Source organism: Pholcus phalangioides, unplaced genomic scaffold (genome assembly GCF_987345545.1).
Source record: "Pholcus phalangioides strain wild (caught in Gottingen) unplaced genomic scaffold, Ppha-v1.0 ptg000002l_1, whole genome shotgun sequence".
Classification (NCBI taxonomy): Eukaryota; Metazoa; Arthropoda; class Arachnida; order Araneae; family Pholcidae; genus Pholcus; species Pholcus phalangioides.
This window is the reverse complement of record NW_028301595.1, coordinates 2,328,232-2,343,644: the sequence shown is the minus strand read 5'-3', so window position 1 is coordinate 2,343,644 and position 15,413 is coordinate 2,328,232. Positions and strand designations below refer to the sequence as shown.

At 35.2% G+C, this 15,413-nt stretch overlaps 2 protein-coding genes across 2 annotated transcripts in view; one reads left to right on the top strand and one right to left on the bottom strand.

Annotated features, from left to right (window-relative positions):
• Positions 1-3,614: 3,614 nt before the first annotated feature.
• Positions 3,615-14,109, bottom strand: LOC149089058 (ADP-ribosylation factor-like protein 3). The gene is made up of 6 exons (XM_089236977.1): positions 14,050-14,109; positions 12,679-12,822; positions 11,959-12,075; positions 10,453-10,503; positions 10,018-10,203; positions 3,615-7,088 (listed from the first exon to the last, which is right to left on the bottom strand). Exons 1-6 carry the CDS (start codon positions 14,050-14,052, stop codon positions 7,047-7,049), a joined length of 543 nt encoding a protein of 180 aa, XP_089093103.1. The 5' UTR covers positions 14,053-14,109; the 3' UTR covers positions 3,615-7,046.
• Positions 14,110-14,328: 219 nt separating this feature from the next.
• Positions 14,329-15,413, top strand: part of LOC149089057 (ribosomal protein S6 kinase 2 beta-like) — a 33,779-nt gene continuing 32,694 nt past the window's right edge. Inside the window, exon 1 of the mRNA XM_089236966.1 lies at positions 14,329-14,521. Coding sequence (XP_089093092.1) covers positions 14,471-14,521 — 51 coding nt within the window. The 5' untranslated portion in view covers positions 14,329-14,470. The remainder of the gene's footprint in view (positions 14,522-15,413) is intronic.

Genomic DNA, 15,413 nt, shown 5'->3' with positions numbered 1-15,413 from the left:
TCAAAGCTGATGGCGTGGAAGTCCTTTAGGTGCGTCCTAAATACATCATCTATCATTCAGCCCCTTGATCAAGGGGTAACACGAGCATTCAAGGCTCACTACACACGTCGTTTTGAGGGGGTTCCCCATACCATGGTGAGAGAACTATATGCTCTAAGGCCGGTATTACACTATAAGAGTTTGATAAAAACCCTTTTATAAAACTTGAAAAATCTAATCAATAAGGTTATTGGTTACATTCTAGAAAATGCAACCGTTGACCTTATTGGCTGTATTTTTCAAGTTTTATAATAGGACTTTTATAGTGTAATACCGGCCTTAATGTAGATGATTGTGCACGCAATAGAGAAGAAGATGCGAATACAGAAAATGTCTTGAAGGTATGGAAGAATTACGCTATCGCTAATGCCATTACTGTCATCATTAGAGCCATGGCAGCTCTTTTAACAGAGAAACAATCAACTCAGGTTGGATTAAACTTTGGTCACAATGAGCGCTCCACAACACAACCATTTCTACAGAGCTAACTGAAGAGATTATAAAAGACATTATCACGAGTGAACGACATTGGCAGGACATTGTAGGTGAGTGGAGAAGGATTCAACGATATGAATATGGAAGAAGTCGAACAGCTAATTAATAACGAATGAATAACGACAGCTAATTTAACAATTAATTTAAACTGAAGCAGTACCAGATGAAGATAAGTGGAAGACAAGTTCACCATGTGTAACATAGCGGAAGGGCTTCGCAAGTTCAAATCAGCAATAGATTATTTTCATGACATAGATCCCTCTATGAGTAGGAAAATTTTTCTACATGTTCTTCACATGTAGAAAAATTGGTAGAGGCAGAGGCGGCTCAAACTTACCTGCCGCCCGAGTGCAAAGGCTCATATGTCACCTCTAAAGAGACTGACAAGGCTTTACCATAGGGGCATTCTGGTGAAGCTATTCAGAGAAAAAAACCTTGCAATTGTTCCTGAAGCAGACTGCACGTGACCATACGTCCCGCTTTTAAAAAGATTTAACCTTTTTTTTTTTATCTCAAGTCATTTTACTGTTTTTAATTGTGCCAGATAACTCAATTCACGTCGCATATCTTGTTAAGTTATCATTATTGACATTCATCCAGTAAAGAAGAATTATAACGAAGCGAATTTCATTTTAAAATAATTATTTGTAAAGCCGTTTCTGATGCGCCAGGGACTGGACAAGTTAAGAAGACGAATTCTTTATTTGCCATCATTTTGATCGTTCCAGAACAATTAGCAGATGAGGGCACCAAAACGCACACTTGTCCCTTATGAAAGAATACATTCTTGTTCGTGGTATCACTGTCCAAGCTCTGTCTCGAATTTTTCTCAACATCTTTGTCGGAAAGGTAAGGCTCGAAAACATGATCATTTACACAGAAGGAGATCTTAGTAGGCTATAGCCCGGTGCTGCGTATTTTAGAAATGAGTTTACAAGAAAATTAGTACAATGGAAGGGCGTCGAAATTTGCAAAAGTATAAATCCACCTCTGCTTAGAGAGCGAGTGACTAGATCGGCGAGTGACCAAACGAGTGACATAGAGTCTGAAAGCATGCGAGTGACCAAAATAGTGATCTAGAGAGTTTGCGAGCCCGTGAGTAACCAAAACAGTGTGCAAGTATGCAAATGACCAAAAAAGTGATCTAAAGAACAAGGGACCAGCAGGGCCGTCTTAAGAGTATCATGGACCCCCGGGCCAAGGGATTTTTCGGAGGCCCCACCTAGTAAATCCTACAAAATTTAAACCAGATCTCATTTTTGTGAGGCCCCCAGACCGTGCCCAGGTGGGCCCATGCGTTAAGACGGTGCTGTCAAGAGGGATAGAGTGACGAAAAAACCAAGAAACAGAGGCACGTTTACGGGCTGAGCCGGAAAATTTAAGAAATAAATGGTCAAGAAAATTAGAATAGGATGAGGAAGGTCGGTAAAATTTCTGTAGCCCACAGTTAGGTAAACCATAAACCCGTCTCTGGTTATGTGAAATTTTAATATTGGAAATTTAAAAAAAATTTGGTGTCTGAATAAAGCCTAAGCTGCCACCCCCTCATAAACTGCCGTCCGGGTGCACCACACTCTTTGCACCCTCGCTTAAGCCGCCCTTCGGTAGAGGAAACGTTATCAACATACTCCAACCTACTTGATGATAGGAAGAAGAAACGGCAAACAGAAATCACAATTGTTCTTTAAGAAAACATCACAACAATCGCTGCACCCTCTTTTACATTCCTTTCTACAATGTTCAATAAACGATATAAACAATGAAAAAAACAATAGTTTCGGTTATTCGCGGTCACTCTAGGAACGTAACCCCCGCGAATACGGGGGACTGACTGTAAAAGTCAGGACATCCGCTCCTCCCCATATAAAACATTTACTGCATCAGTCTTGTTACCATTTAAGTAAAATGTGAATGAAAACTTTTTTTAAAAAATGGAGTAGATATGGTCATGCACGATGGATATCAACAATCCACAGCTGCTACTCTGAAAATGCTTTCCACTGAAATAAACAACTTCAACCAGTACTCAGTGTATTGTGCTTATATCCCACATGGGACAGAGCCTGGGTCATATCTGGCACAACAGTACTCAGTGTAGATTAAAAGATTTTGGGTTGAAAAGCTGTGGTACACAGACAGGAATCGTCCAAAAACTTGCTTTCTGTGAAATTCTGCCTCAGTGGTTCGTAACCAGGGGTACAGGAACCCCGGAGGAGCATAAACGATTTTGATAGTGAGAACCAGGTACGAATCCAGACGACTGAAATCATCCCTCTCAATAGCCAAATAATACAAGAATTTATCTGATCCATAAAATACAAGGACAATCCAATGAACCTATACAATTAGTCATCCTCCTAATACATCACTCTAGATGCCACGCCTGGTGAGAGCTACCACTAAACCGTATATGCATCTCGTACACATTCCTCTACGGAAATTCTAACGAATCGGCACATGCCGAAATGTCCGTATGTGTGGCCCTAACGTATTTATGTTGTCGAGTTGCACGTGTTTTGTGCTGCCATCTGTCTTCTATTTTCTGAGGTAAAGATGGAAATGATTAAATTTTCCTGTTTTGTCAGTATCATGCTGTAGGTGTGCCTGCTCCCTGTGGAGAGACTTTTTCAAATGGGAGATCGGGAAATGATATATGATGTGATTATTTAAAGAGTTGCAGAATGTAAATTGCAGTTTACTCAAAGGTGTGAGAATGTGAAGCTAAGTTCACTTGGCTGCGGTCCAGTAAAAAGGTTAAGAACCACTGGTGCACATAATTCCCTTTGACACAGTAACTTATTGCAAAATGGCAAAGGTGGTGTATGATGAAGTAAGAAAAAGTGAAAGCAAAAATTTTTAGAATGCAATAGTAGCTTAATGATCATATACAATTATATAAAAAATACACACATAGTACTTAAATATCCATTATATACTTTGAAAAATTGTGATCTTAATTAGTGTAGAAAGGACCTATTCCCAAATACTAAAACAAGCAGGACAATTTTTTACTTAAAGCATGAATGAGAATTTGATGTAAATAACAACAAAAAGCGACATAGTGACAGACAATGGTTTCACTATATTGGTAATTATAAGTTTTTATTTCCCAAAATGATGCATGAAAAATATAATGCAAATCTTATCAATAGATTTGATAAATAATTAAAAATTAAATGAGATGAAGAAACTTTTTTAAAGCAAATAAAAATTTGATTTTTGCACATGGAAATTAATGAATAAAAACAATAAATTAAGTCAATTTTTAACTAGAGATGGCTATCACACAATGCATAGAAATCACAATATCCACATAAACAAAGCAATATATTTTGCAATATCACCAAATATATATAACGATAAATGAAATGAGAAATTCAACACTTTCATAGGTGATATAGTCAAATTTATGAAAAATTATACATCCCCATATTTTTTAGCAAAATACATATTTTATTTTTCTACTATTTTTGCATACCATGTAAGCATAGAAAAATGAATCTTTTGAAGTCGAGGTGGGTATCACATGTCTATGAATATTTTTTACACATTTCAAATATTGTGTTTAACTACATATGTTTTGATCATTTTATCATTATTTAAGTAGAAAAGGCAACTGTGAAATGAAACTACCAGCGAGGCACCATACACACAGCATTGTTTCTTAATATTGAAGTATTTTTATTTTTTCCCTCAAATAAGAAATGACTAAAGCCTAAAAAATAAATAAATTATAATAATTAAAATTCACCACAAAAACGATGACTTCATAATAACAATCAAGATATACCATAACAATTTTGACCTGAATTAGATGTCGATATACCTCAACTGCATCGTAAATGTTATAAATACAAGTAAAATAGCTGTAAAATGACTACATGTCACAAATAAAACTTTCGTAAACTAAGAAAACTAATAAAATACAAAGCAAAAATATAAACAGAAGAAGTTTTATAAGAATGTAGTACACTATCAAAATATATGTTTAGGATTAATATTATTTTGCAGATTTAAAGATTAGAAAATGAAAAAGTCAACAGTGTTTCTGCATAATTCAAACTTAAATTGATGAAAGTAACATTATGAACTAAATGAGAAACTGATTATTATATTTATCAAATTGTTATCAAAAAGCATATAATGAAAAAAGTCCCCAACTTACACAATAGTGAAACATGAAGATGAAAATTATAAAATACAATTGACATAAGTTCACATAATTAATAATTTTTACTGCACTTGTGCAATCTGCAGGTCTGATCTGTATCCATAATGATGTAATTCACATACAGTAAAGCAATAAATAGATTTTGCCTCAAAACTTTTCTTGCAGCTAAAGCTATTCAAATTTTCAAACTGGGAAATGCAACTTCAACGTTACAAAAGCTACAAAAGTGTAGTTTGCTTCAATGTGTTTTTCACATACTCTAACATGGTTGCAATACTATCTCAACTAAAGGGAAAAAATCTAAAGTATCAATTATTGTCTCTCAACAGTTTTGAATACATCTATCATCAAACTTAGTTATTCACAACTGTGTCAACTGAAGTACTCAATTGCAATCATTATTATACATAAATTATATTCTTTTTATGCAGTTTCACAAAAGCATAAATTCTGAGACAAAGGAAAATCGATGAATTTTCTTGTCACAAGTTGTGTGGTTTTAAATATTAATGAGGATTAAAATATTTATGAGATGCATAATTTAACAAAATATTGAATAAAAAGATTCCAAATATTTCATACGCAACAGCTACATACGTACTTCTCTCAAGATATTGACTCATTTTAGTCTGATACAAGACAACATTCATTCAATATTTAATGGTAAAAAAATAGAAGTAGTCATATTTCATTAAATTTAGATTTGTATTAGTATTAAAAACTAATGTAGGCATATATCTGAATAGCAGAATGTTTTAATGCAAAAAACAGACAAAACATAATAGCACCACAGATGAATATATTGTGCAACAATCCTTCACCAGGTCCATTCCAATTAAATATGTAAACCTCAATATATACATATTGTTTTTGTTGGGATCAGGCTAGGAATGTGATTAGGCTTGAAACATATAGCACGAAAATAACATTCAAATTTCATGAAATTTTAAAAAGAATTTCAAAAATGCACTAATACAGGTAATAAGTAGAAATACGTAAATTCAATAAAAACTAAGTTGTTCTAGAAAGATTAATCTAATAAAGCTTTAATCTTCATTTATATAGATATGGCTTCCATATATTACACAGTAAAGACAATTACTTTAAATATTGTTATTTCAAATTATAGCTATTTGTCTTATGAAAAAGTGTTTGAATATTTACAAACCATAACCATAGCAAAACATCAGGCAATCAGTAATGTTACCTAAATTTAATAAATTAAATTTGCTCTAAAAAAATTTACTTCACCAAAGATGAAATAAATAAAGCATCAATCTGAATTCAGATAGAAATGACTCACATATTACATAAGATACATGTTAATATCACTTCCATGCTTTAAATAATGGAATTTCAAAACATAATCATGTCTTACAAAAGTGTCTGCATAGTACAAACCACAGTTTGACCAAAAAAGAAAATCAAAATAATTTTTCATTGCGAAAAAAAAAACCCCATTGAGAATAGCGACATAAATAATGAAAAAAAAATTCATTAAGTGATGAAAAATTTGATGGAAGAAAAATATTACCATGATTGTGTGTGTAGTTAATAATAAATGTTCAATGCTATAAGATTAAATTATCTTTCTATGCAAATACCTCGTAGTAGTTTTCTAATTAAAAGAATAGGTCTCGAAAAGCATTTAACGAAACTTCAAAAAGAAACAATTCCTTAAATGCAATATACATAGAAAATATCAAGTATTCAGTAAAAATATTTAAATTTAATAGAAATATTTTGCTCTACAAAAGTTTATTTTAACAAAGAAGAAATGAATGAAGACTGTTCCTGGGTTAGAGAATCTGCATCTTGTTAACAGACTTATCAAATAAAAAGGATTCTACGAAATATCACTCAAAATATTTAACTTCACATAGTTTTGAAAATTTGAAGTGTTTTAAAGATAAAACTACAAACAGATTTTCTGTACAGAAAAGTGTCAAACATGGTGAAAAAAAAAAAAATTAGCATAAATCCAGAATGAGCCATATACCAAAATATAGAAATAAATTATCTTGCTGCAAAATACTTCCATGATAATTCTCTTCATTCAGAATATGATTCTTTCTCTGTCGGTTATCCTTCCCTGCTTCATGTGAGAAATTAATGCAAGGAGTAGGCATAAGGCAGGTGCACTCATGTGGACGGAAGTTAACTAAGGCTGTGTGCTCCTAACAAGAACTATCACAGTAGAGATTATGCATGCACCATCAGAATACACATTATATTGTACAATATGTATGCATTTGCAGCATTTGATGTTCCCATCAAGTACTAAACATCAAAATCGTGACTAGATGTGAATTTGTGGCTTGCGACAGTAGTGATGATGTAGTTATTTTCTCTTGATATTTTTGCACACCCAATCCAAACCATCCTGTGAAAATAAAAATATATACCTATACAGGGTGTTTGTAAACAGTTTAGAAAAAATTTGGAGGGGTGATAGTACCCATCAAAACATACAATATTTGCAATGAAATCTATGGCCACAATTTACTCAGACCACAGACTGTGTATATTTGAATATACAAGGCAAACACATGGTAAAAAAAACCTATTATACTTTTTATTTTCTTAATGTTTTTGGTTAAATAAAGAACAGTGAAACCTGTTTATATATATAATGATACTGTAGGTACCTAGAAAAAATATTGTTATAGACCGGTATCATTGTAGACTGTTTGAGCAATAACGCATGCTGTACTAACTAATTTTATTGTGCTTAGTGATTCATCTTACAAATACCAATGTATATAAAATTGTATTCATAAACTTTAAATTATTTAAACTTTTATGAGAACTTCAAACAGAAAATGTTTGCTAACAATATACATACTTCAAATGACAATAGTTTACACTGCGTCATCATACATTCAAGGGTTTAATAGATCACCATGGAAAATAAACTCAAAACTAATGTTGTAGAGATACGAAAACAAATTAATTTAACTCTTAAAATATTTTTTTTGACAAATTAATTATGAATAAGATAAAATTTAGGATGAAACAAAAAAAAAAAAAAGCACCAACAACAACACTCCCGTGACAGGGAAAGTGAAAAATAATAATAATGGCAGAAGATAATGTTAAAAATTGCAGTTCTAACCTCTACCACTTCAACAGCTTTACCATGCAAGTTTATGACCGGTTTCCTCCATAGACACAGCGACAACGCTTTATCTTTCAACCAGCTTTGGGTTCAACAGTGCCAACAACCCCTATGGATAACTTATCTGTATGGGGGGGGGGGGGGTTTGTTGACAGTGCCCACCCAGGAACTGGAAAACCCGCTTAAAATCCCTCTGCAATCTCATATTCTGGACCATGGGGTGCAGTTTTCCAAGATAAAAAAAAATCAGGCTATAATAATACCTTTCTAAAAAGGTAAAATTATCGTAATAGATAAGTGCATCCAAAAAGTGATTATCACTGTAGGCAGATTCAATATAAACTGAAGAGCCAAAAAAACTGGTACAGGCATGCGCATGCAAATAAAGAGATATGGAACCAATCAGAGTACGGTGCTGCGGTCGGCAACGCCTATATAACACAACAAGTGTCTGGCATAGTTGTTAGATCAGTTACCGCTGCTACAATGACAGGTTATCAAGATTTAAGTGAGTTTGAACGTGGTGTTATAGTCGGAGCACGAGAGATGGGACATAGCATCGCCGAGGTAGCGATGAAATTTGGATTTTCACGTACGGCCATTTCACGAGTGCACACGAGTGCACGAGTGCTCCACACACATTTTTTCTGATTTTTTTCCGTGAATATCAGGAATCCGCTAAAAAATGAAATCTACGACATCGCTGCGGCTGGAAAAGATCATGCAAGAACGGGACCAACGACGACTGACGAGAATCATTAAACGTTACAGACGTGCAACCCTTCCACAAATTGCTGCAGATTTCAATGCTGGGCCATCAACAAGTGTCAGCGTGCGAACCATTCAACGAAACATCATCAATATGGGCTTTCGGAGCCGAAGGCCCACTCATGTACCCTTGATGACTGCACAACATAAAGCTTTACGCCTCGCCTGGGACCGACAACACCGAGATTGGACTGTTGAGGACTGGAAACACGTTGCCTGGTCTGATGAGTCTCGGTTCCAATTGCTTCGAGCTGATGGACGTGTACGGGTATGGAGACAACCTCATGAATCCATGGACCCTACATGTCAACAGGGGACTGTTCAAGCTGGTGGAGGCTCTGTGATGGTATGGGGCGTGTGCAGTTGGCGTGATATGGGACCCCTGATACGTCTAGATATGACTCTGACAGGTGACAGGTGCGTAAGCATCCTGTCTGATCACCTGCACCCATTCATGTCCATTGTGCATTCCGACGGACTTGGACAATTTCAGCAGGACAATGCGACACCCCACACGTCGAGAATTGCTACAAAGTGGCTCCAGGAACACTCTTCTGACTTTAGACACTTCCGCTGGCCACCTAAATCCCCAGACATGAACATTATTGAACATATCTGGGATGCCTTGCAACGTGCTGTTCAGAAGAGATCTCCACCACCTCTTACTCCTACGGATTTATGGACAGCCCTGCAGGATTCATGGTGTCAATTACCTCCAGTACTACTTCAGACATTAGTCGAGTCCATGCCACGTCATGTTGCGGCACTTCTGCGGGGCCCTACACGATATTAGGCAGGTGAACCAGTTTTTTTGGCTCTTCAGTGTACATTGAGTAAATAAGAATTCCACTGGGACCAAAAAAATATTATTACAGGCAGGTTTTTTATCAGTATAGACAGAGTATCATTATGCACAGGTTTCACTGTACATCTTTTAGTGTCATTTCAGTACAAAATATGGCTATGCAAATACAATACTTTTAGATCTAGAAAGCGTTAACTCCTTGCTAGGAGTCATTTTTTGATAGCTGTTGAACATTTACCTGTTCAGAGATTTATAAAATTGCACAAAATTAGGGTCTTGAAAAAAAAATTAAAGGTAAAAGCTATTCACCTTTTCTAAGGAAGATTTTAAACTATTTATAAATAACATTAAAATCAAGGCAAACTCTATGCTTTACCCTTAACTAACCATTTTAGATAATTAAAAATTCCACTCTAATTAATTAAATTGCTGAGCTGATATATTGTTTCAATTAAAAATATACTAACAACAACTATTTGCATCTGAATTCTCTAAAAAGAAAAAAAAAAAAAAAGAAGTTTTCATTGCGTTTTTATGGGGGTGAACTACAGAGGGTAGAAAATAACGAAAATGAACATTTTCTTTCGTTAAAGGATGCGAAGAAAAAACATATATAAGTACCTTCAAGGCTTCACCAGTCAGAGCAGAACATGCTTGTATTTGCCATGGTCTGTCTCTTATAGCAGGTAAATTTAATCCCTCTGCTAACTCACTAGCAGGAGCTGCATTGAAAAGATCTTGTTTATTAGCAAAGACTAGAAGTGGTACTCCACACAGCTTCTCCTCGGCGAGTAGTTCAGCTAATTCCTAAAATGAAAAAACAAAAATGAAATTTAGAATTTGCTTTTAAACAATTCAAATTAACAGTTTTAATGCAAATTCAGATTTTTCTGATTGCAAGTAATAATTAAAAAAAAAAAAAAAAAAATACAAATACGCTTTATTTGCATCAGTAAAACAACTGGTGAATTCATGATAAATGCACACAAAATAACCAGTCGCATTTTTTTGAAACCAATATTAAAAGAGAAGAAATAAGGGTGACCGATAACTTACTACTCCTGTTTCTTCAAATCGTTTTCTATCTGCGCTATCAATCACATATATCTGAAATTTATTTTTCATCAGTCATGTGATTACATGTAAAAAAAATTTCAAACTATTATCACCATGAAGATGTTATTCATAAAATGTAAATATAAACACACATTCAAAATGAGATACTCACTCATAAAATAAGATGCAACCAATATACAACATATACTGAAAACTGACTGTTTACGTAGAGATATTGATTTTGGAAAAATTTCATCGCTGCCCTACCGGGATTTGATCCCAGGTTCCTCAGATGCCAGCCAAGTGCTCTACCAAATAAGCTATAGTGACAGATAGGTAGAGCACTCAGCTAGCATCTGGGGGACCTGTGTTCAAGTCTTGGTAGGGCAGAGCCGCAAAGCAGAATGCTTTGCATTGTTCTGAAATGAGCACTCAGCTGACTGGAAATGTTATGCAGTAAAAATTCCAAGCTTCGAGGCATTAATGTGAGCTGTTCTTCCATTTGAAAAAGTCTCTCCGCAGACAGCAGGCAGGCCTACAACACGATACTGACCAAACATGAAAATTCAAGCATTTTTATTTTTACATCAGAAAATGGAAGTTAGATGGCAGCATGAACATGAAACAAGCACAACTCTACAACATACATACTTTAGGGCCAAGCATAAACTCAAAACACACATTCTGTCTCTCTCTGGCATGTGCCGATTCGTTAGAAATTGCATAGAGGAATGTGTACGAGGTGCATGTTTGGTTAAATAGTAGTAGTAAAAATTCCCACGATGGTGTTTTCTTCACCTTTCTTAAAATTCTTCCAGATCATTCAACTGACTGGTCTGTGATGTACATCACAGATTCTGTTTTTGGGGGAGGTAGAGATAAGATTTTTCCAAAATCATTATCTTTCAGTATGTCTTGTATCAACAAGTGAAGAGTACATCTTTCTCTACAACCAAGTATTCTATTAGAAATTTCTGCGAAATTTCAATATGAAAACAATGTTAATAAGATATAGAGTTTGATAGGTATAAGATATATCTTATACATCAGCAGTGTTCCTCAATCTTTTTGAACACAAGGACAAGTAAAATAGCTGAAACAATTTGATAGACCACTAAGTTACAGTATGCATTCTTTTATTTGAATCTGTGTGAATATAATATTCAATTCGTACAATTGAATAATTTTCATTCAATCGAAATTAAATTTTTGAGTCTGCCTGCAGACTCATCTTTACCAACTTTGCAGATCATTGATGAAGAAACCGGATGATATAGAAAAGTTTCTGGCAACAATTTAGTGCTATTCATTTTACTTGCATCTGTAGCAACGACTTCATGCCAGTTTTTGTTGTTGGGTGCTTAATCTATCCTCAGAATCACTTGAATATAGGATGAGAACAAAGGAGAATGCACTGATCTATAAATGCAACATGGATTACATTGAAGCATAGCCTATTATGTAATAATTTAAAGAAATTGTGTAATTAATAAAAGAAAAACTCACTAAAACATCAGTATTTTCAAAGTAATTGCGCCAATAAGGCCTGATCTTTCTTTGTCCACCTATGTCCCATACATTAAGCTTGAAACCTTCACTCTGAACACTTTTGATGTTAAAACCCTATAAAATATTCATTGTAATTAAGGGAAAATAATGACAAAATAATAATAATGCTGAGAGGACAAATTTATAATTTCAAAAAAAGAACAAAATTCTTGATAAAATGAGTAAAAAATTAAATTTGTTTTCCTTGAAACACCTTGGAACCAGTGCCGTCTTAATGCATGGGCCCACCCTGGGGCCTCAAGAGAAGAGGGGGACCCACAAACAGGGGCGTCGGAAATGTTTCGAACCTGTGGGTGCTCGTCTTGAGCTTTATATTGGAAATTACGATTTCTCAATCAATTCTGGGGGTGCTCAGACCCGTGCCACAAATTACCGTGGGTGCTCGAGCACCCACAGCACCCCCGGCTCCGACGGATCTGGTTGAAATTTTCTAGAACTAACCAGTTGGGGTGTTAGAAAAATCACTTGGCCCGGAGGCCCATGATGCTCTTAAGACGGCCCTGATTAGGACCATTCAAAATTCAAGTTCAATTTTTTCACAGTCATAAATTGGTAAATTGTAGAATGTCTAGAAGAAAGTAATAAATATTTTAAACATAACTAAAAAATGTCAGTTAAAAAATGATTCATGTGCTCATGTTTATAAGAAAAGATTACCTGTGTAGGAGTGATATGAGTGACATCTTCGGAAGCAAGTTTCTTCAGAATTGTGGTCTTGCCAGCATTATCTAATCCGAGAAGTAAAATCCTGAGTTCTCTATCAGGTGCTGACTTAAGTTTCCTCAGTAATGACAGCAAACCCTTGGTTCACAGTCAAAGAAAATAAATTAAGTATTAAATATTCACACACAAGACACATGTGAAAATTTTCAAATGAATTTAAAGAAATGGATTATATAAGAGTGTATTCACCTTGCCCCCATTTTCGAATAAAAAATATGAAAATCCATTTTCATAAAGTTATTATAGAAATATTAAGAGAGCGCCGGTGCAGTCTTAACACACGGCCTGGTGGGGCTTACAAAAATAAGAACTAGTTGAAATTCTCGAAAATTTGCCAGGAACACTTAAGTGATCTGAGAATGTGATGTGGGCAGATGGGGGATCCAAGATTATGAGCCTAGAGAGGTGAATAGCATAAGTTTTTTGAATTGTTTTGTATTTTACTGGACAGACAAAGTTTTCCATATTATTTGGCTCTAGGGAGGAGCAATTATCTCCCACCCCTACAACTGGATCCATGCCTGAGCTAAGGCAGACATCTTCAGCTGTGAATTTTTACAAAATTAGATGTGAGGTCGCAGGCCACACCAGATAACTCTGAGGGCCGCTTGCCATAGTAAAGGGTGAGGCAACCAAGGCCAGGGTCACCTAATTACTGAATTTTTTCATACATGGACTGGGGTTGAAGGAGTGAAGCAGAAGCAGATAACTACAGCTGTGAATAAAGTGTAGGCAGCAATCTTCAGCTGTGAATGACGCTTAGGCAGACATCTTCAACTTTGAATGGAGAGGAACGCTGGCATTTTCAGTTGTAAATGAAAGGGAGAAAGATATATTTGATTGGAATTGGCAATGTTACGTTTACAAAATTAGATGTGAGGTCACGGGCCACACCAGATAACTTCGAGGGCCGCGGGCCATAGGTTAAGTTTGTGTGTCCTGGGTGAGGCAACCCAGGCCAGGGTCACCTAATTACTGGATTTTTTTTTTCATACGTGGACTGGGGGGTTGAAGGAACCCTAAAAAATGTTTGGGACCCGGGGGCCCCTTATATTCGTTATAACGGCTGGGATAATAATAATAATATATATAATAATGAGTTATTTTTCCATTGTTACACTATTACTTCATTATTTACAATAATGTGGGAGCATTTTTCCATTTCTCATAGATTTTGCCGGAAAAACAAATAAATAAAATCGAGAAAAATTCACGGCATTGTAATTGTTTAAGTATTATTATTACATTATTACATTTTGCCAATAATAAAAATTAAAAATAATCATGAGATAATTATTTCCTCACCATTTTAATACACAGCAGACGCTAAATAACGGTATTAAAGAGCAGTTGTAGTTGTAGTAGTAGTTAACCGAAACTATAACCACAGAAATTATATTAATGGAATTTAATGACTGAAAACTTGAAATTTTTTTCGAATAAATTGATTTCTTTTAGTTTTATATTATGAGTAATTGCTATATTAGCAAATTATTTGATTATTAGAGTTTTTCCATTCTTGAAATACAAATTCAAGATTTCAAGACTTTAATTTTGTTGCTCGCGGATGGCAACACTTCTATGGCGGAAATTAGCGTTTTCCTTCAGCATGCATGGTCTTTGAACATATTGCATCAATTTTTTTTATTATAATTTGAAATATAATTTTTTATTTAAATTTAGCCCCGGGTTTTTTCTGTGGCCCCCCTTCTTGTAAATTTGAATTATGCCTCTCGCACAATTTGCGGATCCTTTCAAATCTGTTAAAACTAAAAACGTAAGATGTTTTTGTTATTGTTTTTTTTCCTTATAAACATTTTTTTTCTCCTTGCTGTATTGTAATGACAAAACCACATTTAGTTAAGTATCTCTCCAAAGCAGGGGCAAGTGGGGCATTCTCAGGGCCCCCTTAAAGTTTAAACGTGATATATTCACGCATTAACCGAACGTCTTTGACCGGTCGCTGGGGGGGTTCTCCCCCTAATTCCTGCTTCACCCATTTCCCTCATGTTTGGAGTTGAAGCCCTGCTCTAAAAGAACAGAATATTTACAAATTATATTGAAGAAAATCCAGAAAGAGGACTTTGGGAAACTTAATTAAAATAACCATATAAAATATAATTGCCAGGATACCAAGAGAAGATGAAATTTTGGAAGAAAATCCACATACCTCTGTGGAGAAGACGAACCACCAATCTCTCACTGTTCGGGACGAGTGCGCTTCCATTGAGTTACGGGTGAAAGTCATTTTCTTACTTGCATGCTTACTGCCGAACAGGACTGCAATGTAGACAGCGTCTCCTAACCTAGCAACAGCACCCTGGATGGCGATGTACAATGAAACGGTGAATGTCTCTACTCATTATACAAAGTGCAATTGTCTGGATCCAAAGTGAATTTCACATTCAGAAAGAAAATTCATATTGTGCTGAATCAAACCACCAATGTCCTGTCTGGGAAAATTGCACTTTGTATAATTAGCAGAGAAGTTGTAGCATTGTTTCATTGTACGTAGCCATCCGAGGACTAATGTCATTATGAGCTGTTGCTGAGTTAGGAGGCTTTCTACAATGCAGACCCATTGAGCAATAAACATACATTTATGGAAAGAAAATGTTGAACATCTGAAACTTAATGGAAGAGCAATGGCTCGAACAGTAAGAGATAAG

Coding starts and splice junctions, on each gene's coding strand:
- LOC149089058 (XM_089236977.1), bottom strand. Junction 12,076..12,678: donor CTCATATCACTCCTACACAG/GTAATCTTTTCT, acceptor AATATTTTATAG/GGTTTTAACATCAAAAGTGT. Junction 7,089..10,017: donor TGACTGGTGAAGCCTTGAAG/GTACTTATATAT, acceptor TTATTTTCACAG/GATGGTTTGGATTGGGTGTG.